General features: G+C 42.9%; 2 protein-coding genes across 2 annotated transcripts; both read right to left on the bottom strand.

Annotated features, from left to right (window-relative positions):
* Positions 1-30: 30 nt before the first annotated feature.
* Positions 31-22403, bottom strand: cacna1sa (calcium channel, voltage-dependent, L type, alpha 1S subunit, a). Its single transcript, XM_062546133.1, has 45 exons — positions 21883-22403; positions 20421-20526; positions 17894-18033; positions 17311-17453; positions 16766-16918; positions 15889-16094; positions 15497-15600; positions 15000-15145; positions 14711-14789; positions 14418-14578; positions 13962-14187; positions 13309-13516; positions 12966-13086; positions 12649-12763; positions 12181-12280; positions 11981-12050; positions 11760-11892; positions 11414-11543; positions 11204-11263; positions 10655-10761; positions 10268-10355; positions 9486-9593; positions 9263-9315; positions 9025-9171; positions 8407-8608; positions 7997-8155; positions 7482-7592; positions 7308-7391; positions 6536-6583; positions 6372-6398; positions 6124-6249; positions 5838-5903; positions 5625-5716; positions 5344-5503; positions 5115-5242; positions 4805-4901; positions 4603-4705; positions 3967-4068; positions 3559-3689; positions 3056-3181; positions 2277-2488; positions 2021-2100; positions 1757-1785; positions 1521-1607; positions 31-1108 (listed from the first exon to the last, which is right to left on the bottom strand). The coding sequence occupies exons 1-45, from the start codon at positions 22059-22061 to the stop codon at positions 881-883; spliced, it is 5481 nt and encodes a 1826-aa protein (XP_062402117.1). The 5' UTR covers positions 22062-22403; the 3' UTR covers positions 31-880.
* A 1282-nt stretch (positions 22404-23685) lies between these two features.
* LOC134092351 (achaete-scute homolog 5-like) lies at positions 23686-25806 on the bottom strand. The gene is made up of 2 exons (XM_062545149.1): positions 25716-25806; positions 23686-24792 (listed from the first exon to the last, which is right to left on the bottom strand). The coding sequence occupies exon 2, from the start codon at positions 24457-24459 to the stop codon at positions 23881-23883; it is 579 nt and encodes a 192-aa protein (XP_062401133.1). The 5' UTR covers positions 24460-24792; positions 25716-25806; the 3' UTR covers positions 23686-23880.
* Between the last annotated feature and the right edge of the window lie 244 nt (positions 25807-26050).

Here is a 26050-nt window from a genome sequence, read left to right as displayed (position 1 = left end):
TATGAAATGATGGTGAGTTGGTTTTGGACAAATAGTTTATTTGATGCATCTCATCACAACTGCTTGGAGTGCAAAAAGGACACGATTCATAATAAATTAGTGTGTAGGCTACTCCCTCTAAAGTTAACAATGCACTTTGGCTGGAGTTGGGCTGGACCATTGCCCTGTTTAAATATATCTTATATTGCATTGTATCTCAAGTTCTCTACAGAATGCAGAATAAATAAATAAACATGAATTGAAAAGAAAAACAAACAAAAAAAACATGAAACATAGTAACACAATACTTGTTTTGTATCTGCCCGAGAGCCTCTCAGCTACGCAATTTGTGAACCATCTCTCTGAAGTAGAATGGGCAGCCATCACTCTGTTTATTGTTAACATGCGGCCTTGCTTTAGGCTACTTATGATCCCTTCAGAGGGTAGGTGGCTAAAAGCTGTTTTCACAGCAAATTTGTTTAATAGTCTTACTTTATGGTCAAACTGTCCAGAATTCTTTTCTTTGTATCTTTCTGCTAAAAATGTGAAGAATAACATGTTTCTGGTACAGCACATATTAAAGAGAACAGTATGGACCTCTGGCTTACTTATCATCAAAATGCCTTGAGGTCTCATACTTATTCAATCATGGGATCAAGTAGGCTACTTCTTAACCTCTGGCCACAGTTTAAAAACTGCACAACTCTGGAAACATCACTGAGACGCCCATTAAGGGTTGTCCATCTAAAGAGGGTTAAGTCAACCAGTACCAACCCCCACATCTTCCTTCTGATGTTTCCCAGAAAGGGCCCATAACACCTCAAGTGTTCGCTTGTCATTTACAGGTGGATCAACCTCCGTTCAGACATGCAACCAAAATACACCACACAAGCCCATGGGTCTAGACAGGAGTGTCTGCCTGGAGTGGATTTCTAGCCCTTCTCTGAATGCTGATTGGACGAAGTTCCCGGCCCTCAGTCACGTGACCCTGGTAATCCTTCAGAAGGGTGGCAGCAGCGTGCTCCATGTCATCCAGGTCCATTTCTAGGGCTACAACCATGTCTTGCTTGGTCACCGTCAAAAACAGATGGTCCTCAGCCAAGGCTTGTAAACCATTACTGACAAGGATCTGGACAGACACAAGGGTTTAATAACAGGCAATGCTGATGAGTGTGTATCTATGCCAAATTAAAAGATCTCATTTGTATTTTCTGTAAACAAACAATACAATTCGTAATTATACTAAGTACTTTATGATAGATTGACAATAATATTCCTGTGCATTCGGTGAATCTTGATTCTCTGAATCAGGCATCTATATTTGTATATCTATATCTACTGTATTGTTCAGTGCCAGGGCCACGCTGGTTGGCACACTCTCTTCACACATCACATTGAATATGAAATTCCAAAAACACAGAAATTGACCATGTGAGATTTCATTCACTCCCTCTTAATGATAAACCCTTCCTGCCTCTTTTCAATGTTGTGTAATTCCCCTCCACCATGTTCTACATCTACTGTATGTTTATCTTTCTCACCTCTTTAATCAGCTTATCAGTGGAGCTTGTGGGATTTTGATGGGAAGTTACTTGTGAATGGGAGGTCTCAGCTCTGCCCCAAGTGGCCTGGAAGAACATAACATTTAAGAAATATTTTCTAATATTTCTAAATATTTCTAATATTTCTAAATATTTATAATATTTCAACTTTTCTAATATTTCTAACGAGACAGGACAAACATCTCAAGGTGAGCAAAGTATGATCATGGTCTTACATGAGAGCCTGTGTTCTGTTGGACACCACCTGTATATGCAAGAACAGAACATGGTATTTACAGATTTTTTTTTTAATTAGACAGTGTGATGTCAAATAACATTATATAGTAATTCCATCTTTAATTAACAATAATTGTGTGTACTAAATACTCTATTTTATATGAAAAACACATATGGCCTGTAACACGTACAAGTTTGCACCCTCAATGACCCAGTTTGCCAGTGACTCATAGATTCTTTTTTTCTTTTTTTTTTTATCAAACCTGGTGCGATGTGTTGTCCACTCTGGCTGACATGCCAACTGACCGTTGAGAGAGCAACTGCCTCATTCTTCAAGTGAAACCTGCAGGCAAATTGTGTTGCAATGTGTTCACATTATCAAACATATTAACAACCAAACAAAAAGTTAAGGAACTATCATCATGAAACACACACACACACTTGTATACGTGTTTGTGACATTTACATCAACAATACTTTCATCTGCCAAGACATGGCCACACCTCAGAGGATACTCACCGTTCCCTGTTATTGTTGTTGAAGTTGTCATTGTGTGCGTTGCTGTTGTTGGTGTTGGAGTGATAATGGAGGTAGCCTCCCGAGTGCTCTGCTTCCTCTGGCTTGCTGTCTGCGATCTGCAGCGGCCTCATGCTGGTCACCTGGGTGGTGTTGGCGTTGCCCTGCTCCAGGGCGAAGGGATCCACGTGGTTCCCAAACAGCCCACCTGCCCTCTGAGCAAAGGTGCAGCGAGAGAGTCATAATAACCCCAATGAGGATGGCACTCAGTGGTTCTGATTTCATTTGTAAGGCTTTTATATGTTTTTTTTTTTTAAAGGTTATTTTTTGGGCTTTTTATGCCTTTAATTGGACAGGACAGTAGAGAGAATGACAGGAAGCGAGTGGGAGAGAGAGCAGGGGTGGGATCCGGAAAGGACCACGGGGCGGGAATCGAACCCGGGTCGCCGGCGTGCGGTGCAGGTGCCCCAGCCAGTTGCGCCACGGCTGGGGCAGGCTTTTATATGTTTAAGTTGAGTATTTGTATGAGTGTCTGATGAAATGTGTGTGCATATGTGTGTGTGTGTGTGTGTGTGTGTGTGAGTGTGTGTGTGTGTGTGTGTGTGTGTGTGTGTGATTGCGTGTGTGTGTGTGTGTGCGTGTGTGTGTGTGTGTGTGTGTGTGTGTGTGTGTTTGTGTGTGTGTGTGTGTGTGTGTATGTACTGTATGTATGTATGTATGTACTGTATGTGTGTCCACATGTCTCCAGTGTCATTGGTCACACTCCCTGTGTGTCCTCCTACCCTGTAGATGGCCTCCTCGGCCGCCTCGTCCATGGCACGGTCCATCTCGTCCTCGTTCATCAGGTCCCCTGAGATGGCCCTCTGCAGCTCTGGAGCCGCCTCATCCTCAATGCTCCTGAGACCAGCCTGAGAGAGGGGCCGGGGGGAGGGAAGGGGCCACAGAGGAGAGAGACAGAGGAAGGGGAGGAAGAGGCTAGGACGTGACATACATAATTTTCTTTAAAAAAATAAACTTAAAGGAACACAAAGCAGTTCTTTGACCATATAATTAGGGCTTCGAAACCATATTGCACTATGTAATGTTGTTGATCAGATAAGATTGTGACCCTTTTAGTCAGTTTATATCTACCATCTTAGAGCTAAATGGTTTTGAATATTGACGCCAAGGGGGCGTAGATATCAATTCTTCCATTGTGTTCCTTTAAGAAAATGATATACTATAAATATGTTAAAAATGGAGTGAGGCAGATAGGCCGAGAGGATGCCTCTGGAGAAATTCTCACCTGGATCTCAGCATTGTTCTTGTTCTTGGTGGGCCGATAGCCATAGTACTCCTCCTGTCTCTTCAGGAACCTGCGGAAGTGGTCCTGGATAAGGTAGGTGGCGTAGAATTTCCCTACAGTCACCTCATCATCTGCAACGGACAGGAGTGTGTACTTTAGAGCATGCAACGGTCCCGTGTACCTGACAGCTTAGAGATTTCAAAATTGTGACCATGATTGTAATGCGTTTAAGATCAGCCTAGATCAGAATGGCCGGGTTTCCCAGATTCATTAAGAAGCTCTTAAGTGCTAAGAACTTCTTAGGAGCGTTCTTAGAACGTTCTTAGAGCGCTCCTAAGAAGTTCTTAGCACTGAAGAACTTCTTAACGAATCTGGGAAACCAGGCCAATGACTGTTTGGCCTGCTCACCCCCAATAGGTGGAATGACCTGGTCCAGCAGCTTCATGCTGGTTCTCTTCCAGATCTTTTTGATGATGGCCCTCAGCTCCTCATTGGCCTGCTCAAAGTTACCTGTCAAACAACACTTTATCAATCACTTCATCGACATTTCATCACTTAATCTTGTAGTCCTGGCAGCTTTAATTACTCGCCATTACAAAAACAGTTGCAGTCGGGTCATACCAGATACGCAGTGCGCTCTATTTGCGGAGCATTCACTGCAACAATTAGCTTCCACTGTAATCAATGGAACTGGCTACACCAGAGACGTTACAGGCCCATGTACATAAAAAAAAAAATGAGACCACTTTTATAAAACTGTTTCTATTTTCCGTCAACAGAATGCTTAATTGTGCACCTGGTGTAGCCGACGTATCCTCACCAATCATACTCAGTTGCCTTGTACTTATACCGCCATCAATTTTGACTTGATATGATAAACATAAGAAGCTAAAGAAGGTAAACACAAGGCATGTGTGTAGAATTCAACCAGGTCATGGAACCACTAACCAACAGGCCAGATCACTGACAGATCTGTGTAGGTGCAGCTGCTATTCAGGATATGCTGTTATATCTGTTAACACAGAGAGCTAGAGGCTCACTAACCTTCTGTCTTGATCTTGAGCCCAGTCCTGACCAAGGCGAAGAGTGTGGCGTTGAACGTAACTGTACCATCACTGTTCAGGGGCATGTTCATGCATATCAGCCTCTAGAATTATAATGTGATCGCATATAGGTCAGTACAGCCAGTCGAGAACCAAGCCAGCTTTACATGTTTTGTGGATGAGTCGTCATACTAATTTCTCACCTTGCAAGCAACCAGATGAGGGCAAAACTTTCCAAAACCCAAGGGAGGTTGGATCCTACGCAGGAGTGTTACCACATCCAAATGCTTAATGCGTCCGCTGTTAGAAAAAGAGACGGAAAACAAAATTGTCATAAATTAGCTTATTACTGAACGTTTCTGTAATCATGATCAGGGTTGCCATTTAAAAAGGTCATAGGTCAACGCACTCCTTAGTCATGGTCTACTAGAAGATGACTGTTCATACACATCTGAAATGAAACCTTTACTTGCAGTGTTGGAGTGCGCTTATCAAGAGGTTGGCTGTACTCACGTGGCCTCAGGATCATACTCTGCCCAGATCTTCTTAAACTCATCCAGGTGGTGCGGCCCAAGTGTGGACCAATCATGTGTCAGGTAGTCAAAGTTATCCATGATCACAGCCACAAATAAGTTGATAATCTATTGCAAAAACAAACAAACAATGTTTTCCTTTCATTGTCCTTTGTCCACTCATACCACCATTGTGTGTGTGTGTGTGTGTGTGTGCGTGTCTTCCTCACCAAGAAGGCACAGAGCATGTAGAAGCTCATAAAGTAGAGGATGGCGATGCCGGAGCCACAGGTGTACTCCTCCCCAGGCATGTAGTCGGACTTGGGGTCGCAGCGCTGGCCGTACATGCACCCCAACATCACTTCCTGCCAGCCCTCCCCAGTCGCACACCTGCACATCACCCACAACACAGGTATGGACTTGTGTGGTCGAACGTGACACTTGTTGCGTCATTTATTCAGTGGCCTACACACACCTATAGCACATTACTGTGATTTGTGATTCTGCTTACCTGAAGAGTACCAAAACTGCCATAGGAAATGTCTGGAAGTTGTTGTTCCGATTGATTTGTGTGCCGTCTATCAACGCTATTTTACCAAACACCTAAAGACAGCAACAACATTTAAATGAAAGTACAGAAAAAGTAAATAAGTCAACATCTACTATGTGTTGATGTTGTTTTCATTGCTGTAACAATTTTGCAGGTCTGTTACAGAGGTCTCACCTGCATCCCAATGACGGCATAGATGAAGAAGAGCATGACGATCAGAAGAGCAACATAAGGCAAAGCCTAGAAACAAACACAAGATCAGTCAAAAAAGTTAAAAAGCTTCAATAATGTTCAGCTAATTATTTACAATAAAGCACTAGACATATTCTATAACACAATACATTTCCGCTAAACATTTACAAGGAATTTGGGGAGTACTTGTAATCATATGAGGAATTGAAAAACTGTCCTGAGATTTACAATCGTCTATTTCCCAACCAGGAGGGATTTCATGTCATACCTGGAAAGATTTGATGAAGGTCCACAAGAGGTTTCTGATGCCTTCAAAGCGATTCAGCAGTTTGACCAGACGCATGACACGGAAGAGACGGAAGAATGTGATGGACACACTGGCATTTTCTGATTCCTGTGAGAAGACAGTTCAGTCATACTCCAGAGGTCAATCTCAGAAATATTGATCAGAAAAACATTTTCAATGTTCAATGGCCTTGTGAATTTTTGCAGCTGAGTTAGTGTAAAAACACTTACTGCTATGGCTTGCATTGGATTCACCTCCTGAAGGAACAAAGGAAATGTTATCAAACTTTCTGTTGCCTGCATGATTACTCAAAAAGTATCCTCCCTGATGCATGCACCCAACACACACTGACCTGAAACCATGAGTGAAACACACATTAAGTCATCATAGTTACCTCACAACCATGGAGACAGTACAGTCCTCCCTGTGAAGCCAAGGCTGTCTATGATTGCAGAAGGGAGAGAGAGGAAGTTAACATCTAGAACTTTCTGAATCTGCCTCCACAAGTTCGAACGTTGACGCATGGTGCCAAAAACATCCAAGTGCCCAGCCAAAGAGAGTGTGCAGCCAAGTGTACAAAGCGAAAGGCTGGATTTGAAAAGGTGACATGGTGAAGGTGCAGCAGCACTGTCGCAGGCTAACAGTCGTGGAGAGGCTGGTGTGTGGGCATGGCAGCGGTCTAGTCTGCGGTGTGGTGGAGGAGCAGTGGAGCTGTGCGGCACAAGTCGTGTTGGCCGGCAGACATACGACAGACAGACGCTACAGGACATACAGTACAGTATAGGACTTACTGACCGTCTCAACAAAGCTATTGCTGGACTGTAGGCTGGACTGGAGTGAATAGACATATGGTGAGGCAGTGGACAAGACATCTTACTGTACACTCAGCAATGTTTTTTATTTTTAATTTTTTTATTTTATTTATGTATCTAGTATTGTAGCTTGCTTGAAGATAGGAGATAAAGATAAGATGGTAACTTTCATCTCCTGATTGAAGCTTATAGATGAAGTTGATTTCCTTCTACAAAAATATTGGTGATGTGTTTATATAAGGAATTCGATAATGAATGTCCTAATCGTTAAAAAAAACAGTAACTGTGCATAAATCAATATAAATAGAAGAGCAGTAGTATAAGGAGAAGTCAAATGAAAAAGTGAACACATACATCAATCTCGCTGAGGGTGACATCAACGACACTACCAATGACAATGACAAAGTCAAAGACATTCCAGGGATCCCCAAAGTAGCCCTGTGGAAGGACAGTGCAAAAGCAAATGTCAGGTATAGTTCCTCCACAGATTCCCTCAACACAAAGAAAGATGAATGACGAGTACATCACCTTAGCTTTGAAGGCCATTAGTTTTAAGATCATCTCCACTGTGAAGAGCACGGTGAAGATCACGTTAAGCATGTCTGAGAGATCCGTGACATGCTGAGACTGGTTGCAGTGCTGCAGAATAGATAGTTTACAGATATTTCATCATCGTAAAACACTTTGATCGCATAGTTTGCTATTGCAATCCCACAGCAAAAGACATACTACAAATTATCCCCTAATGCAGTGGTTCTCAAACTCCAAGTACCACCATTATGACCGGCATAAAAATACAGTAGCAATTTAAATCATTTTACATTATTATTGTACATACTGTTCCGCATTGTTTTGTTTGGTTTAAATGTAACAATCTTTCATTATATTTGAGATATTTTGAAGTGATTATTTTGTCTTCATGTAAAAGCATCTTGGAGACTCCCGGAGTACCACAGTACCACAGTTTGAGAGCCACTGCCCTAGTGTTTACATTTAAAGTGAGAATGAACACCTAAGTAGGGTAAGTACTAGCGTAGTCTTACCTGCATCCCCAGACACATGGTGTTGAGCATGATGAGCAGGAACATGAGGTACTCAAAGTAGCATGACGTGACAACGTACCAGACCTTGTACTGGTACGGGTTCTTGGGAATGTAGCATCGGAGTGGCCGGGCCTTCAGTGCATACTGAACACACTGGCGCTATAACACACAAATGAAGACATTTACAGAATACTGTACAGAATTATCTATGTAAACAAAATATGATATATACAGCATATGAGATATTATATGTAGTTAACAGCTAAATATTTTCTAAAGGCATTGACACAGACTGTGCCCAGACTGAACTGATGTTTTTCAGTTGGACTGAACCATGGAATTAGATGAAAGAAGTTTGTATTTTATGCGAAGCAAATAGTTTAATTCATGACGTTGCTCTTGTGAAGTACCTGATTCTTGTCCAGCTCACAGTTCTTGTATTCCTGTTCCCCCTGCTCCTGGAAGGTCACGATGACGAAACCCACAAAGATGTTCATCATGAAGAATGCGATGAGGATGAGGTAGATGATGAAGAAAATGGAGACTGGTATACGGTTGTTGTAGAGTGGACCTGTGTCCTCCTTGTTTGAATCTATGGCTTTGTATAAGAGTCTAAAGATGTGGTGTGTGTGTGTGTGTGTGTGTGTGAGAGAGAGAGAGAGAGAGAGAGAGAGCAAGACAGACAAAAGAGAAACATGGGTAAATCTTTGAAATGAACAAATACTCAAAAATACTGGTAATAATTCAACATTATCGAAACTTTCAGTAACACCTTTTTTTGTAAACTATAGCTAAATGCTTTGTTCCTCATTAGTAAAACATTTTTCCTACATGAATTCTCATCAGTAAAGCATTTGTACGCACAGTTATTTGTTTCATAGTGAATAAACCTATGAAATGTTTTTAGAAATAACTGTGTGTACAAACGGTTTAGTGATGAGAATTAGATTGAACATGCTTTAAAAATAAGAAACAAAGCAATTAGTAATAGTTTACAAATAGTCTACAAAATAGCTGGTGCAGCTTACTTTGGCCAACCCTCAAATGTAGAGACAGTGAAGAGAGCTAACATGCCATTCAGCACATTATCAAAGTTGAGGTCACTGTTCGTCCATTCTCGCCTGCTGACCACCATCTCATGAAGAGCGTTCTCCTGGTGCTTGATGTAGTTCCCTCTGAAGACGAAGGACAGACCAGCATGAGAGTTCACAGTAGGACACAAAAGAGAACGATGAAGGTTTGCTGTTCTGCAGTCGCACCACCTACCTGCAGGCTAGCTCAGTCATCATAGCAGGGTCTGTGCAGGAGAAGAACTTCCCCTGTTGGATTGATCATAGAAACAGACAATGATGAAGTCAGTTAATGTTTAGCATATAGAATGTTTAAAGAAGATACATAAATGTAGGTCATAGTGTTGTACAATTCCAGTAGAGATGGCAATCAACAATCAACAACAATCAATGCTCAACGATCAATGATCCATACTCACCTTGAAAAGCTGAACTCCTATGCAGGAGAACATGAAGTCCAGAAGCATTGTGACCAAGACAATGTTGCCAATGCTCTTAATGGCCACAAAAACACACTGGATGACCATCTAAAGGAGATTCAGGAGACAGAAATGAGAGTTAGAATTGCACCATCAAACCAGCACACAACATACAACATAGCTTTTTTAAAGCAATTCTCACAACAATTCTAAGAACAATTTAAAAAAGGTAGAGTGCCGTAAAAATAAGTGCATCAATGAGTGCAATTGTCTCATTGGGGAAATGCGGCTGGGAATGTCCGCCTCCTTGTTGTCCCTGTCAAGGTTGCCATGGTTGTGGACACCTCAACAGGCACAAGCAGGTGATAAGTCAACGATCAGCAAAACTAGCTGTAAAGTGCTATGAGAGGAGAGCTGGGTCTTCAGAAGTCTCTTCAAGATGGAGAGGGATGTCCCTAGTAGGAACTGGTAGGGCGCTCCACCAAATGAGGAACAACAAATGAAAAAAGTTTGGCTTGGCCTGAGCGTGCCTGTGGAAGAGCTAGAGGTTGTTTGCCTGAGGAGCGCAATGGTTCAAATACAACACTTTGTGTATTAATAGGGCAACATTATCTGAGCCACTAGGGGGCAGCTGTCACTGGCAGGCTGAAACAGAACTCTGTATAGTGGAGCCCATGAGTCGCATGATAGCCTCTGAACCAATCATAGGGCAAAACAGTTGAAACTGAGTTGGCCAAAGTCTCTGCATCTACAAGCTCTGGATTGAGCATACTATAGGTTACCTTGAGTCCCTTGGCTCTGTTGATGGCCCTCAGAGGTCTGAGCACCCTCAGTACCCTGAGGATCTTCACCACAGAGATGGCGCTGGACCTGAATAGAGCACGAACACAGAGGTCAGACTGAGACACTGTGAGCAGCTCTGCAGATAGAGCCTGTGGTAGGAAACTATAAAAAGATTAAATCGAGGATAACTTCCATAACTAAAGAAAATCAAACAGACTTCACAATTATTATTTTATTTATCTATCTGCTACTTCAAAAGCAAATTGTCTTCAGGAAGCATTGAAACCACCTAATGTAATTTGATTACCGGTAACTATAAAAAAATGTATATTACAAATGGTCTGATATAAAACAGCATGAAAAAAAGTCTTCTCTATATTACTTACTCCATTCCCATGGAGAGAAGAGAGACTCCAACCACCAGCAGATCCAGGATATTGAAGGAGTTTCTGCAGAAGGAGCCTTTGTGGAGGAAGGCACCATACGTGGTCATCTGACATAAACACAACATTATTCTACATACAGTATGGAGCAAATACAGTCCAGGTTCAGAACGGCAATAATAGATTCAATGCTGATATTTTTACCCAAAAATCAAGAATGGAGCTTGCTCTCAAAAAGTATCTTCAAAACCGAGTATTACACCAAAACCTGATTTATTGGCTTAGACTATACAAGACACCTAAGCGCAAGTGCAAGTGCAAATGTTTCGGGTGACCCCATCCTCAGTGCAAATTACATTTTTACCCAACACATGGACAGAGGCAGGCTATTTTACATGTTACTTAGGATTCTGGGTCTAGTATTTAGAAGGCAGCATGACATCTTTATCAGCAAAGATGTCTATCAGCATTTGCCAGTATGGCCATTTAATTGATAAAGCACTTCAACATCCTCTTGGATTATGTGAAAAGTAAAGTGGTTGAGTGTTTTACCTTGAGGACAATTTCAGCTGTGAATACAGAGGTAAAGACGATGTCTGCATAAGCCAAGACCTAGAGCAGATGTAACAGGAACAACAAAGTGAACATAGTGAGTGAGTCATCTAAGTGAAATATGGGAACTAGCCCCCTTAATGCATCTCATATTCTAAAAGGATTATGCTGTCACTTTTAAGATGTGCCAGCAACACAGATTCAGGTCACCTGGTTTCTGAAGGACATTGGGTCGATGGGGTCCTCAGCCGCCAGCGAGATGCTGCTGAGGAGGATGAAGAGGAGGATGATGTTGGTGAAGGTGGTGGCGTTGATGATTCTGTGGCACAGTTTACGGAATCTGCAGAGAGGGAAGAGTTTGCACTTCAGTTGTCAGAGCTTGAGTGACACGAAGACACCAGACAAATGGAATCTTATGCAGTTTATGCAGAGTATTTACACAGAATGTTACATACATACAGTATTTAAAGTGAATTTGTTTCATGCATTCATGTTTGTAACAGTTAATATTATATTTTCAGTAAACTAACAATTGTGAGTGCATACATTTACTTACTTATTTTCCGGACCAAATATGAAGAAAGCATAGGCTTCTGGCATAGGCACCGCCTCCTCCTTTAGCTGGAGGTCAGCCATTGGTCGAGGGCGAGGACTCTCTGGAATCTCAGGCTCCTCCTCCTCATCATCACCTAGGTAACAGAGGTCATTATACGGAACTCAAGCTTCACTGTAGAGGTTATTATACGTTATAGTCGGTAAGGGGGAAACAGGACTTACCTGGGAAATCGGCTGGAGGGAAGGGATCCTTAATTTCATTCACATGTGACTCAAACTCATCAACCTTTAGCTGTTCGAAACGACAATGTAACCAGAGATGTTGAAAATGGCGTTATGGACACAATCTTGAAGAATTAACTCTATATGCAAAACAAATAATTTATTGTAACACATTTAGTTTATCATGGGGGAAGTTTTACCTTGGCAGTGGTGGGGATCCCTTCGGTCTTGGCCCTCTGATCAGCCAGTTTCTTTGCCAGCAGAGCCTTCTCTTCCTCACTCTTATCTGGGATAAGGGCCCTACATCACAACAAAGGATGCTGTACATCAAGACACTGTAGTGTAGAGGTGGTTATGCAAATATCATAAAAACAGGCATCTGCTAAAAAAAGGCCTGAACATCCCATGGGAGACTAATCCCCTCTAATACAGCTTTACCTTCTGTCTTCCAGGCCTCTCTAAATGTTGCCAAGGGCTACAAAGAAATGTCTTTGTGGGAAGTGGGGGAAGTTCCCAGTTCAGGTGGGACATACCAACTGCCCATTCCTCCCTTGACTCTAGAATTCTCCCACTTTCCAGTTGCTCATGAACGCACCATTATAATGTACTCCAACTGCATCAGCCCAGTCAATACAGATGGCGACAGACAGGCGCCATCACCCACTGACCTCAACATCTTCTTGCGCTTCTTCTCCTCGGCCCTCTCCTTCTGGGCTGAGGTCAGACTCTCCGCCTCGGCCAGGTTGTCCACAGCGATGGCCAGGAAGACATTCAGAAGAATGACTACGCGCCTTTGGTCAGGGAAATGATCACATTTGAGATAGATACATTAGATACATGAACAACATTATGAGATAGATCACTTCTTAGGTAGCCTTCCCACTGCTCTCCCACAAGTTCTCCATTAGTGCCTAGTCTTGAGAAAGGGCATGGTGACACTATGTGGCAATAATCAGACATTGCTTAGACGTAGCATGAAGGATACAGTTCCCACAGACGAAGAGAATGATGAAGTAGATGCTGACGAGAATGCCTGGCATGGACGGCCCTCCGTGGGCCATGATGCCGTCATACATCACCGTATTCCAGTCCTCGCCCGTCAGGATCTGCACCAACAGGAAGAATGATTTCACACGGACACTGACAAAGTAAGCAAACTGTGACGACTTGTTTTGAATGATAGAATTAAGATTATCAAGGGATTGGATTAGACTTTTTTTTTCTTATAATTCTTAGACTAATTCTAAGACTCAGGTTCTGATCCAAATTGAGTTATTTATGCGAATCCTACTGTATGCCCAACAGAGAGTGTTAGTGAGAAGCCGTACCTGGAATACTGTGATGAGGGCCTGAGGAAAGTTATCAAAGTTGCTCCTGCGAACCCTGTGGTCAGGGAAGTTGAACTTGCCCCCAAACACCTGCATCCCCAACAGGGAGAAGATGACGATGAACAGGAAGAGGAGCAGGAGCAGGGAGGCGATGGAGGCGATGGAGTTCAGCAGGGACGCCACCAGGTTACTCAGACCAGTCCAGTACCTGGTGCGGGAATCACAGTAACATCACATCACACGTGCCCATCACATCCACCCACAGCTCAGTTCAGTTTATTCTTTGTCCTAAAAGGACAATGCATGTGCAGCACAAAAATAAATTACTGAAAACCATGAATCAATAAGAGGAGAAAACAAAAAGGGTCTATTAAACAAGCAATATTAAATCTAAAACATTTGGTTTTGTAACCATCATCAAATACGTCTAGATGCTTATTTATGATTTATGATAATTCAATGCAATATGCAATATGCATGGAGTGATTACTAGCAGAAAAAAAGTCTTGAGCGGGGTTGTGCTGGGATATTGCCACTGGTGATGACCCATGGGGTGCTTCTCGTCCAATCAGAAATTAATAAATAGTTTGACTGCTGCTCCACTCCCCCCCCCCCCCCCCCGCGCTACTCTCCCTCTGTGGCGAGGCTCTTACTTGGTGATCTTCAGGAGCCTGAGTAGCCGGATGCAGCGCAGGACGGAAACCCCAGTGAGGGACATGATGTCCATCCGCACCAGGATCAGCTCCAGGATGCCCACGGACACCACGAAGCAGTCGAAGCGGTTGAAGAGGGACATGAAGTACGAGCGCAGGCCCAGCGCGTACATCTTCAGGAACATCTCCACCGCAAAGAGGGACAACAGCACCTTGTTTACACTCTCTGTCAGGAAAATGACAATATATTCGATGAAGTTGGAAATATATGAGAGAGGTCAGTTATATATTCTATTGCTCTTCAATGGCAAACCTCAGAAACTGTGTGTGTGTGTGTGTGTGTGTGTGTGTGTGTGTGCTTTCAATACCTGCCATTTTTATATATTTTTGGATATCATGATCATAGAAATCGGTGTGTTTGGCTGGTTGATTTCTTCTCCGTTCTCTATACTGTACCTTGTAGATCTGTGAGGGACTCAGACTGTTGGTGATGCTCCGTTGAGATGGCAAGAGTATTGAAGAACACCACCAGGATGACCAGCCAGTAGAAGAGCCTGGACTTGACAAAGGTGCGACACTTCCTCCGGAACACACGGTTATACTGCTTAGCTCGCTTGCTATAAGAAAAACAGGAGAACTTACAGTCTAAATTATGTCTTAAACCTTAATTGTGATAAAGTGAGAGATCCATAGCTGTTTGCATTGTTTTGAATCGAATATAGCAAAAGTGGGATTTTGAATGGACTCACAAATAATATAGGAAGCGCTGGATTCCTTCTATACCATACAGACTTTCAGACTCTGACCCATCCACAAGAGGGAGCAGTCCTACACACAGAAGCACAGGGGTACAACATTTCCATTTGCCATTTGACATTTTCACATTACATTTGACTTGTCTTGGGTTGGAGTGTTGGTGGTGGTAGTTGGCGGTGTGAGTGGTGTGTTGAGGGTTTACGGGTGGCAAAGCTGGCAACCACTTTTAAAAGTTAATGTTGAGCCTTGGTGGGAAATTAGGCACAGTTCCAGATGTGTCACCTTTGCCCTCCTGGTCGTTGTCCATGATCTCAGCCTGGGTGATCCACTCCATGTAGCCCTTCAGGTCCTCGTCCAGCTGCTGGCGTTCTCGTAACATCTGGTACTCGCCACTCCTGGAGCTCTTCTCACGCTCCTTAGTAAACTCACTGGAGGGATGGAGATACCCGACAGAGAGAGAGAGAGAGAGAGAGAGAGAGAGAGAGAGAGAGAGAGAGAGAGAGAGAGAGAGAGAGAGAAAGAGAGAGATATAGAGAGACAGATAGAGAGAGAGAGAGAGATGATGATTGGACAGAGAGACCACATACAATGTCAGAGTCTGCCCTGAGCCACACTTCAGAACAGATGATGATACACTCATCTGCATAGACGTGCACTCCAATTTCTTATCAATTCTTATTCAACTTCTGTGAACAGATTATTAATACCTAACTTTTCTTATGCGATTTGCATTTAATTGTAATGACAGTGTGAGAGAGAGGCAGAGAGAGAGACAATACCCGCACAGGACTCCCAGAACCAGATTGAGGATGAAGAAGGAGCCGAGAAGAATGAGGGTGACAAAATATATCCAAGGCCACTCAACACCAATGGCATCATTCACCTGAATATTTAGGCACAGACAGACAGACACACACACACACACACACACACACACACACACACACACACACACACTCACACACACACACACACACACACACACACACACACACACACACATAAATATTGTCCATATATCATATACCGTATGTAGCAAAAAATCCACCATGATACATAGTTTTACGCAAAATAAAACATTATCACTGTGTAACAACTGAAGTTATTATATAATGCATATGAAAGATTATATAAAGTTTATTGATGTAATGTAAGTGAGAGAAACGCTAACCCAGTAGAGCACATCGGTCCAGCCCTGTGTGGTGATGCACTGGTACACCGTCAGCATGGAGAAGCCCAGGTTGTCGAAGTGGGTGATGCCGTTATTGGGCCCAGGCCAGTCCGCCATGCACTCAGTGCCGTTCACAGCGCAGCGGCGGCCATTTCCTGCCTGAGCACACGGAGAGGCCTTCTCATTCTCCACGGTCGCTACGATACCTGCGCAGAACGCGAGAGAGCACAGGGTCAACTCAGCCACACTGTAGGCTACTCAGCAACACGTCACCGTACCCAGTCGAACGGATTGACTGAGTATGCCATACAAAGGGCTACTACTACTCAGTCAAACCATAATAAGGGACACTATACTACTACAGTCAGTCCCACCACGCTCAACACAATACTCAACTTTCCACCCTGACCAACAATATATATAGTTGGTTGGTGAGTTGACAAAGTGGGTATGTTTTTTTTTTTTTTTAAAGTATATTTTTTGGCTTTTTGCCTTTATTAGTACAGGACAGTAAAGTGGTAGACAGGAAACAAGTGGGAGAGAGAGATGGGGTGGGATCAGGATATGACCGCAGGGCAGATTCGAACCTGGGTCCCCATGGGCACTCGGACCCGTATATTGTACGTACGCTGTAGCCTGCTGCGCCACAGCGCCCCCAAACTGAGTATGTTTTGACAGTACATGGGTGGGAATAGGCACACAGGCTTAGTGATTCATGATTATTTTTCTCACATTGTGAATTTCTGAGACTTCTAAATCCTTCAAGTGTTTTTTTGTGCTCATTTGAGTTCAAGACCAGCAGTGTTGTGGCTACACATGCATATTGATTGAAAGTTGTATACAAGGAAGTAGCTGGTTTGTTTAATACACTACTTACGTGTTCCAGTATAGTAACATGTTTTGTGCATTTTGCACTTGAAAAGGTCAAGTCCAGCGATAGCATATATGGTGACCATGAAGAAAACCAGGAGAGAGATGTGGAACATCGGTAACATGGACTTAAGAATGGAGCTCATCACCACCTGTAGGCCTGGAGGGAAAGGAGAAATTGTTGCAAAGAAACTTTTTTCAGAGTTTTGAGGAAAACTTCCTCCTTCTCTGCACCATAAAAAGGCAGGCAAGACGATATAGTGTTTGAGACGCAACTAAACAAGTATCATTTCATTTGTCTCTTGCTTTGCTCCAGACTTCAATATTTCATATTTCAAGCTCAACTGAAATCTATACTCAAGCTCAGCTGACACATGTAATCTTCCCTCAGAGAAAGTACTTCATGTGGCTGACGCTTTTTAACCAAAGCGACTTACAACATGGTAAAAGCATTTTTAAGCTTCTAAGGGCAATTCTAACAGCAAATTGTACAACAATAAGCACATTTTACAACAATAAAGTAGCAGTAGCAATAGCAGTAGCATTCCTTACTGGGCACCCCAGAGACGAGGCGAAGCGGCCTGAGCACCCTGAACGCTCTCAGGGCCTTCATGTCAAAGCCTCCTCCCCCCTGCTCCACAGGGGCCTCCACCCCACTGATGTTGTTGATGAAGTCCACAACAATGGTGAACAGCCTGGGATAACAGCAAGAAATCAGACACAGTTAAAAAAAAAAAATATGCAGGACAAGGTGAATTTTGGGCAAAGTCATCACAACACACCAGATATAATTTCCCAACTATTAGCCGTGGCTTATACTGTACACTGATTTTGCTAAATTTCTTCAGCTATGAGGTTAATACACAAGGGCAGTTAATATGGTATTAATATGGTTTTGTTTATTTTAACTTGCACACATCACTGTCCTGCGGCTGATATACAATGCGACTTACTGTATACACAGGAAATTACTGTATTCATATTTGCCGCAAATATTCATATTGATTGTAACAGCATATCACATACAACATAAAGTGTGAGTACCTGTGAATAAATTGGTGCTACTGAATAATCTATTTTGTGTGACAAGATGCAGAGATGGCAATAATGTGAAACTGACATAATGTGTCATTACCCCATGGTGACAATGACGAAATCCAGTATGTTCCAACAGTTCCGTAAATAAGCGTCTGCATGGAAGAGTAACCCATACGCAATAATCTTTAGGAAGCATTCCATGGTGAAAATGATCAGGAAGATGTACTCCAAACTCTCCTGTAAGGCGTAAGGCAAAAGAATAGTTGATGATACCACATGGATAATGGTATGCCATGCTGGTACACATTTGTGTCAAGAAACATTTAACAGACAGCTCTTTAACCCTGTCTGAAATAGTGGCCATATATTAACATACTTTCATCATCCATTCTAGTTTCAAAGGGACTGATAGGACCCAGTTTGCTATTTATTCACACCAGGCATTCATCTAATCACTTTCTATTGCAAAGTTATAAAAAATACATGGGCCCTTGTTATTCCCAAGGCCCCAGTGGAAATGTGTTTGACTGGATTCCCAGATCCTATGACAGGCCAGGAATGTTGGGAATGGCTGGGATGGGGAGGCCAGACATAGGATTCACAGGGAGCCAGCGCAACTTGGAATGGTGGCTTGATCACTCACCATGCCATATTCTCCATCATTGTGCCCCCCCCCCCCCTTCTCACGCAGAGAGGCGGGCAAGAGTTGTTTTGCTGACGAGAGAGCCTCTTGCCCAGAAGTCTTTGTTCTATTCTGGGCCACATTACCGCGTTATAAAGATATACGGACGGAGGAACAAGGGACAACTATGGAGCGGTGGAAAGCAGGAGTGACATCAGTGAAAGAGAGTGATCAACAAAAGTGTAAAAGTCTTACACTCTCTCCCTCTCTCTCTCTCTCTCTCTCTCACACACACACACACACACACACACACACACACACACACACACACACACACACACACACACACACACACACATTAGAACATATAGCACACACACACACACACACACACAACATAGGCACAGACATATATACTGTGCAGTCGTTGCACAACACAGGCAAACACATGTTGCCCATGAATATCATCATTACGCACTACAACAGAAGTGTCCTGACATACTCATTCACTATACTATGCACGCTTGCATTCACAGTAGCCGACATACTCCATAAGTACTCCCAGTCATGCAGACCTAATTGTCCTCATACACACATATTGATTACGGGAGAGGCTGTTGTGGCGTCATCCCATACTCTCTGAGTGTGCTGTGAGGCTTCAGTCTGGCTCTAAATAGAACGCCATTGGGATGCATAGGCCAACGGAGGACTGCAGTGGGCACCTGCTCCAATCAATCACCTGGGTCAAGGGCATAATGGACGGGCCTTCACACGTCACCAAACACCCGTGTGCGCACACACACATCAACACACAAACACACACACACACGCACACACACATACAGTATTCACGCATGCACACATACACACACACACCACAAAGGGGGATTTTTATAAGCCCCTTGGCAACACTCAGAGTGTTAACAAAGTCTCTCTGCCGTGTCATTTGTCAAGATGTGGGTCAGTGGCCAGAGGCACGCATGACGATACCATCATCTCAGGCACTCAGGACTCTCTGAGCAGCACTGGGATGCCCGACGCACCCCTATACGGATAGGGATATTTTAGCAAGGTCTAATAAGAAAAGAGCTTCAGCTCTGTGAATGTCTTTCAGTGAGGGAGGCTTGCCTTACAGAGGGTTGCTTTAGATGTGTAAATCAAGGTTTGCTCGTCCAGACAAACAGACTTTTTTTTTTAAATCGAAAGTTTAAAACAAATGTATGTCCATTTAACTGTTGACACAACTATTGACTGATTTCTTTGTAAAGCATTTGGAGACCATGCTTTTAGGGCACCGAGGACACACAACATACTCTACACATACGGATACTCAGTCTAATAATGACCGTTTAGCTAAAACTACTGTTTACTTTCATTTAAAAAGTCTACCATGGCTATTCAGGTACCGTACCACAATAATTAGAACCAAATTGTCACACTCTGTACTGTAAAAGCGTGAAGACATAATCTAAATACAAACTATAAATTGCAGGGCCTCTTGTGAAAATATCATCGTCTCCAGTTTCTTTCTCTGTGTAACCTTGAGTGATTTGATCTAGCTGGGCTCGTGCAGGGCGCGTTGACTCAGTGATGGATCACCATTTCAGTACTTCCACAGGGAGCTTTGATTCCCCCCTCCCAACGTCTACCCACTGCTGTCCCTCCTCATCCACACATTATCCGTCTTTCTCAACCTGATCATCAGTGAGCCTCGGTAGGAGGCTTACGTGGGGTCGGATTGATCGTATGTCTGAATATCCAGCAACAGCTGATTTATTATAAAAAGACTACTGTAGATTGTTTTATAATAGATCAGTTACATGTCCGTTCATCAGTTACTTGTCTAGCTTTCTCATGCTGATCTTGTATTTACTGTATTTTGGAACTTGTATGTTAGTCCTAAAAACTTTATTCAGTGTATTTGATACTGCATATACTGGGCTCGGGTCATGTCTGAGTGCCCTGCTAGGCCAGGGTTCAAAGGTCAGGCTTCTGAACTCACTAGATTACTGTTGGTGTTGTTGGTGTCCTCCTCGGGCATGGGCATGAACACTGCCAGTGCCACGCAGTTGGCAAAGATGGTCAGCAGGATGATGATCTCAAAGGGTCTGAGGTATATGGTTAGGGCAAAAAAAGGAAGGAAAGCAGGAACTGTGTACAGAAAACAACATTTTGGCAGCTTCGGCATAGCACTTGGGAAGGATTTCTTTTTTTACATATACAATCCTCTATGTCACAAGATCCTGCTTCGTTTGAATGATAGTTATAAGTATGAATGCTAAAACATAGATGTTTAGCTGAGTGAATAAATACATTGGTATTTGTTTTATTTTCTTATACCTGTAAGTTATGGTTATGCAACTAGATTTGTACTGATTTAGACTAGTATCCTTTGGTAGCTCAAAATATCATGTTATTATTAATCAACTTGACACAGCCTCCATAATGAAGGAAAGTCCTTTTTATGTAAAGCTTGTAGCTTGTGAATCTGGACCCTCCATTAAAAGGGGAGTTAGTGCCAAAAATTAAAATATTTCTGGACTTAAAATGGTGCTATTTCTTACGCTCTTTTCTCTGTTCACGTATCTACGTAATCACATTTCATTTTCCCCAAAGAATAAATGCTGATGGTATCTGTAGATATTGTCTTCCACTCAAACTTTTGACTGTCACTAAATCATACAATAAAACTTGTAAGGTCAAAACTGGATCCCTTTAACTGGGACGTGACCTCTTTGTCTAGGCATGTTTGGTCAACTGAAATGTTACGATTTTACGAGCACCTAAGTTCAATGTCTTTTGTAAGTGTCTGTGTGTGTGTGTCTGTGTGTGTGCGCGTGCGTGTGTCCACCTAGAGAGCTGTGTGAGAGACAGCATTCTATCAGCTTAGCGTAGCTGTTTTTAGGCTCTGACTTCTATAGACAGCTGCCTCCCCTCAGAATACATGGACCACAACCAACTCACCTACATTTTTGCCTAAAAACATCTCAAATTCACCTACACACTCATACACTCATTACCTCTTTATCATTAGCTGTCTGCAGCCCTCATCACACACTGCAAATAATGTTTGTTTTCCAGTCTTTCGTATTAAGGACTAATTAGTTCACTGATTTCATTCAATGAGTTAAAAATCTTGACCCCTTACTTTTAAAGTCATAAATTAGCATAAGACACTATCATATATATACTGTAAAAAATAATGTGCTATGACCTGATACGAGTCCCAAGAGTTATAACTGTTACTGAGCCTTAAAAGCCCTTGATTTTTACAAGCTCTAAGTTTAAATAATCCTTATTCCTTATGTTATCACATTTCTACCAACCCATTAACGGTCTGTGATAAATGACTGGCTGAGTGACTGACTGAATGAGTGACTCGACTACGCTGCCAGTGTCAGATTGACTCTGCTGGCTACAGCTCATCTCAGTAAGCAGGTGACACGGTGTCAGAGTAAGGATACTTCCACTCCACAATCTGGATGCAGGCCTTGCGGAAGGGATTCTTCAGCGTGAGGAAGAAGAGGGAGCGCACGGGTCGGGGGTTGCCGCCCGTGGCCTGCATCTTCTTCATTTTCTCGCGCTGCTTCCTCTTCAGCGTCTCCTCGTCCATGATGAAGGACTTCATGTTGTCGCCCTCCATGTTGGCAGGAGTCTAGGAGGTATACGCTTCACCTCACCGTCTGTGGTCACCTGTAATCCGGGCCTGTTTTATGAATTATCTTGTTTTCCTCCCTGAAAGGGCCACAGCTCTGGTATCTTTCTTGTATCACCAAAAAGAAGAATGTCCACCACGTCGGCAAAAACAATTCCTCTGACCCTTTCTTCTTTATGTTGATCTGTCACTCTTTCCGTCTCTCTTTCTCTCTCTCTCTTTCGGTTATCCAACCCAGTGCGTTCTCGTTGTCCTCACCTCGACTCCTTCCCTCTCACCTCCGCTGCTCTGAGCCTGTCTGACTGACTGACCAGTCCTCAGACTGACTGAGTGAGGGGACTGCTCTTGACTGTGGGGGTACTGGTTGGGAGAACAGTTGCTCAGCATGGAGAATAAATATAGACAATAAGTGTCAACTGGCTGGGGGTGGTGGTGGTAGTGGTGGTGGTTGAGGGACTTGGATTTGTGTGTGTGTGTGGGGGGGGGGGGATGGACTACATGAAAGGCTCGCTGTAAATAGGGGAAGGGGTTAAGGGTTAGCTGAATGTGTGTGTGTGTCTGTGTGGTGGTGGTGGTGGTGGGTTTAAAACTGTCATGTCAAACCAATGGTGTTTCGTCACAGACAGGCATTATAGCCTGTGTTTGTTTCATTAGTGGGGGAAAATAATTCAGTGTCACTCAACTGACTGGCTGATCAATGGTATGCCTTTCCATTGGCCACTCAAACCATGGTGTCACCTTACGGGTGAAACTGATCACAGCTTCCTCATTGGCCGGTTGGGGCCCTCAGTGACACTTCATTGGCCACTAAACACTACACTACGCAAGGAAGAGAATTTGCTGTGCTGTCGCACTCAACACTAAGACCAGAGATTCCATCGATAGTATGTGCTTAAATGGGCACCGTTAGTAATTACATTTTTGCTAAATGTGTGTCAGCATTTCAAGGCTTTATGGTCCCACTAAAATATACCCTCAAGCATCAAGTGATCTCATGTCATCTTTATCAGAAGCAGATATATTTGGCAACAGCTGGTGCTGGTGAATAAACACTGAATGTAAAGCATGTTGATGCTCAGCTTGGGGACTTTTCCCGCCATGGGAGACAGTGCTACTAATAACACTGGCTGACTCACAAATGTGCTCTATCACTTGGTGCCACAATGAACCCGGTGTAAGCAGGTGAGGTGACCACCACTTCTAGCAAGTGCCAAATTGTCTTTCTGATACTGTATTTCACCCTGATATCAGCTGGAGTAATTCTGATTCTAAGGTGATCTGGCATATCCACATCTGGCAACCCAAGTCAGGATTCTGTTGGAGTAGGCTATGCTTAAAAGTTTTGACGTTTTCTCACCTGAAAGTCTGGACCAAAGGTCCAAGCCAACGTTTGTATGTGAATATGCCCCAAAACTGTCACTTTTTCAGCAGTATTGCGGCCTTGACTGCAGCCGTCAGCTAGAGCCAGCTGATGGCAGTGTTGTATTATCTCATCACACAGCTCCTCAGAGAAAAGGCAGATTAGGGCAAATTTGAGGTAACACTTGTTGTAAATTCATTTAATTTTTAGAAATCTTTGTAAAACTGAATGCTCACAGAAGAGACATGATAACTATCCTATGAGAAGCACAAGTAAATGGATTGAAGACTGAATGAGTTTCTGTTTGAAATGTCTCAATAGAATAGAAATATCCAAATGTGAGGCCCCTTCTTAAAATCTAGTTTCTAGAATAAGTTAAGTCCGCAAAACAAACGTGAATGTTCAATGATCATGTCAGACAAGACATAGACATAGGATAGGCCTAAGTTACATTCCTGACCCCTCGGTATCCTCGCAGTAGAATCCAGGAGAAGAAGGCAGAGACAACGACCGCGTTGATCCTCCATCGCTGTCTCCCATGACGTCGACCTTGAGGTTCTCCCGAGCTCCCTCTCGTCTCTCCCCCTCCACCAAACCTTGCAGGTACTTGATGTAGCGGATGGCGGCGCGAAGAGTCTCCACTTTACTCAGGCGCTTCTCGCCCGTGCTCCCAGGCAGATGGTCCCTTAGCTTAGCATAGCCCTGGTTAACGCACTTGACCCGCTGACGCTCTCGTTCATTGCGTTTCTGGATGAAGGCAGGTTCAAACGGGCACTCATAAACGCCAAATCGACCGTGAAAAGAGGGCAAATAAGGTATAAGAGCGGAGGTGTTTCGGTATGAGTTTTCATAAAATCCAGGGTCTACACCTGTCGGGTAGAAGAGGAAGGGTACGGTGCGCGTGAACACCTCAGCGCTGGTATGGGGATGACCACCATGTGCTCCAGGTGGAGACATACCATATTGTAGACTGGCCTTATTGTAGAGGTCAGGTCGCTGCTCAAATGTGTGGGAAAATGTGTTCATGTTGACTTCAGTGTGTTCGTTTAAATGTACTTCATTCAGATTCAGACTGGTCCTTGTCTGATCTATGCTATTTTAGTTGAGTCTACCTGCATTTAGGCTACAATAATGCAAAAGACAAACTTCACAGAAAAATACATTGTTGCACTTGTCATGTGGATTTCATCAGGAAAAAAGCTCTTTTACAGTATATACATGGGGCTGACATAGTATTTGAGAAACATTTTTGAAGTGATTATGATGTCAGGACAACTGAGTTGCAGTCTTCTACATTTCCCTCTGCTTGCTATTCATGCTGGCAAAGACTGGAGAGTTGACCATCATGATGTTTGTAAACTGTAAAAAAAACAAAACAGAAAAAAGTCACTCAGTGTGAATAGGGCACAATTTGAATCATAGAATTACGAAGACAATAAGAAATTCAAGAAATTACATCGTAATCTGTTTATTTTACATATAACTTATAAAAGGCTACAGCTCTAATTTATTCAAAGAACATCTATTCAAAATCAGAGACATTTGTGTGTCTGATTTTACTGTATGACCTGACTGTGATCCTTAGTTTTTATGGATTAGATTATAATACTGTTTTTCATGCTTCTTATTCTCACAATCAACCGTGTCTTTCCTGAGTTCTTCAAAGATTGACTTTAAAGGGACACATTAAATAGTGAAGCTCCAAAGAGAAGAGTGACTTCCCTTTATAATCTTTAAATGAGTTTTAAGCTCTCTCTTCTCCCTTCTCTCCCTTGCCAAGAAGGCACCCTTAGCTGCCAAAAGAGAGAGGAGGCAAACAACGGAATTCCCCACTCTCCTTTAAAGGTGTGTTTAAAGGTGTCTTTTATAGAACAAGCCCCCCAAAAAAATCCACCTTCATCCCAATTAACCACCTTATAGGCAAAAGCCGTTTGTTGGATAATCTACACATAGGCCTATACTGTATTTCATGTTACAAAGAGTCAAACAAAGAGTCTTTGAAGACTGAAGGCATGAGTGTATTGAGGGAGTTTTCAAACCTTTGATGTATTAAAATAAATTGATAGAGAAAAAAACGTAGTACAGTTGCAATGATTTTCTCAATTTTGAGGATACCTGGTGAAAATATTTCATATTTTCATAGCAAAATAAACCAGAAGTAAAGAACTATATAAAATTATATTCTACACTTGCATATTAAGTTCAAGCAGATGAATATGTACGCCAAAGACTTAACTCAAGTTAAATAAAATTGCTGAAACACGTAACACTATGAATCTTACCTGATGCAGGTGTGGATAACCATCCTTTGAGAGGAGAACCAGATGGGAGTTCAGCTAGTAGGTATCCTGAGTTGGCTGCTTTTACCTGTGGCCTCTCTGATGAGTTCTCCACCGCAGCAGCCAGTGGTGAACCTTCTTACCTCTTACTCTACCGTACCACACCCCTCCAGACAGGACGTCACAGAGGAAGTGTTTACATCGTAATCTCTCTCGTGTGTGTGTGTGTGTGTGTTGTGTGTGTGTGTGTGTGTGTGTGTGTGTGTGTGTGTGTGTGTGTGTGTGTGTGTGTGTGTGTGTGTGTGTGTGTGTATGTGTGTGTGTGTGTGTCTGCATGT

This window comes from Sardina pilchardus, chromosome 9, assembly GCF_963854185.1.
Source record: "Sardina pilchardus chromosome 9, fSarPil1.1, whole genome shotgun sequence".
NCBI classification, from domain to species: Eukaryota; Metazoa; Chordata; class Actinopteri; order Clupeiformes; family Clupeidae; genus Sardina; species Sardina pilchardus.
Note: the sequence above shows the minus strand (reverse complement) of the source record. Positions and strands in the feature narration are given on the sequence as shown.

Bases quoted from the DNA above. Each gene is read 5' to 3' on its own strand.
- LOC134092351 (XM_062545149.1), bottom strand. From the start codon at position 24,459: ATGAACACATTTTCCCACACATTTGAGCAGCGACCTGACCTCTACAAT.
- cacna1sa (XM_062546133.1), bottom strand. From the start codon at position 22,061: ATGGAGGGCGACAACATGAAGTCCTTCATCATGGACGAGGAGACGCTG. The intron at 6,399-6,535 runs GTAACTATGATG...TTGTTCCTTCAG, and splicing joins ACTGTCTCCATGGTTGTGAG to GAGGTGAATCCAATGCAAGC. The intron at 4,706-4,804 runs GTGAGAAATTAG...TTATAATTCTAG, and splicing joins CTCATCTGGTTGCTTGCAAG to AGGCTGATATGCATGAACAT.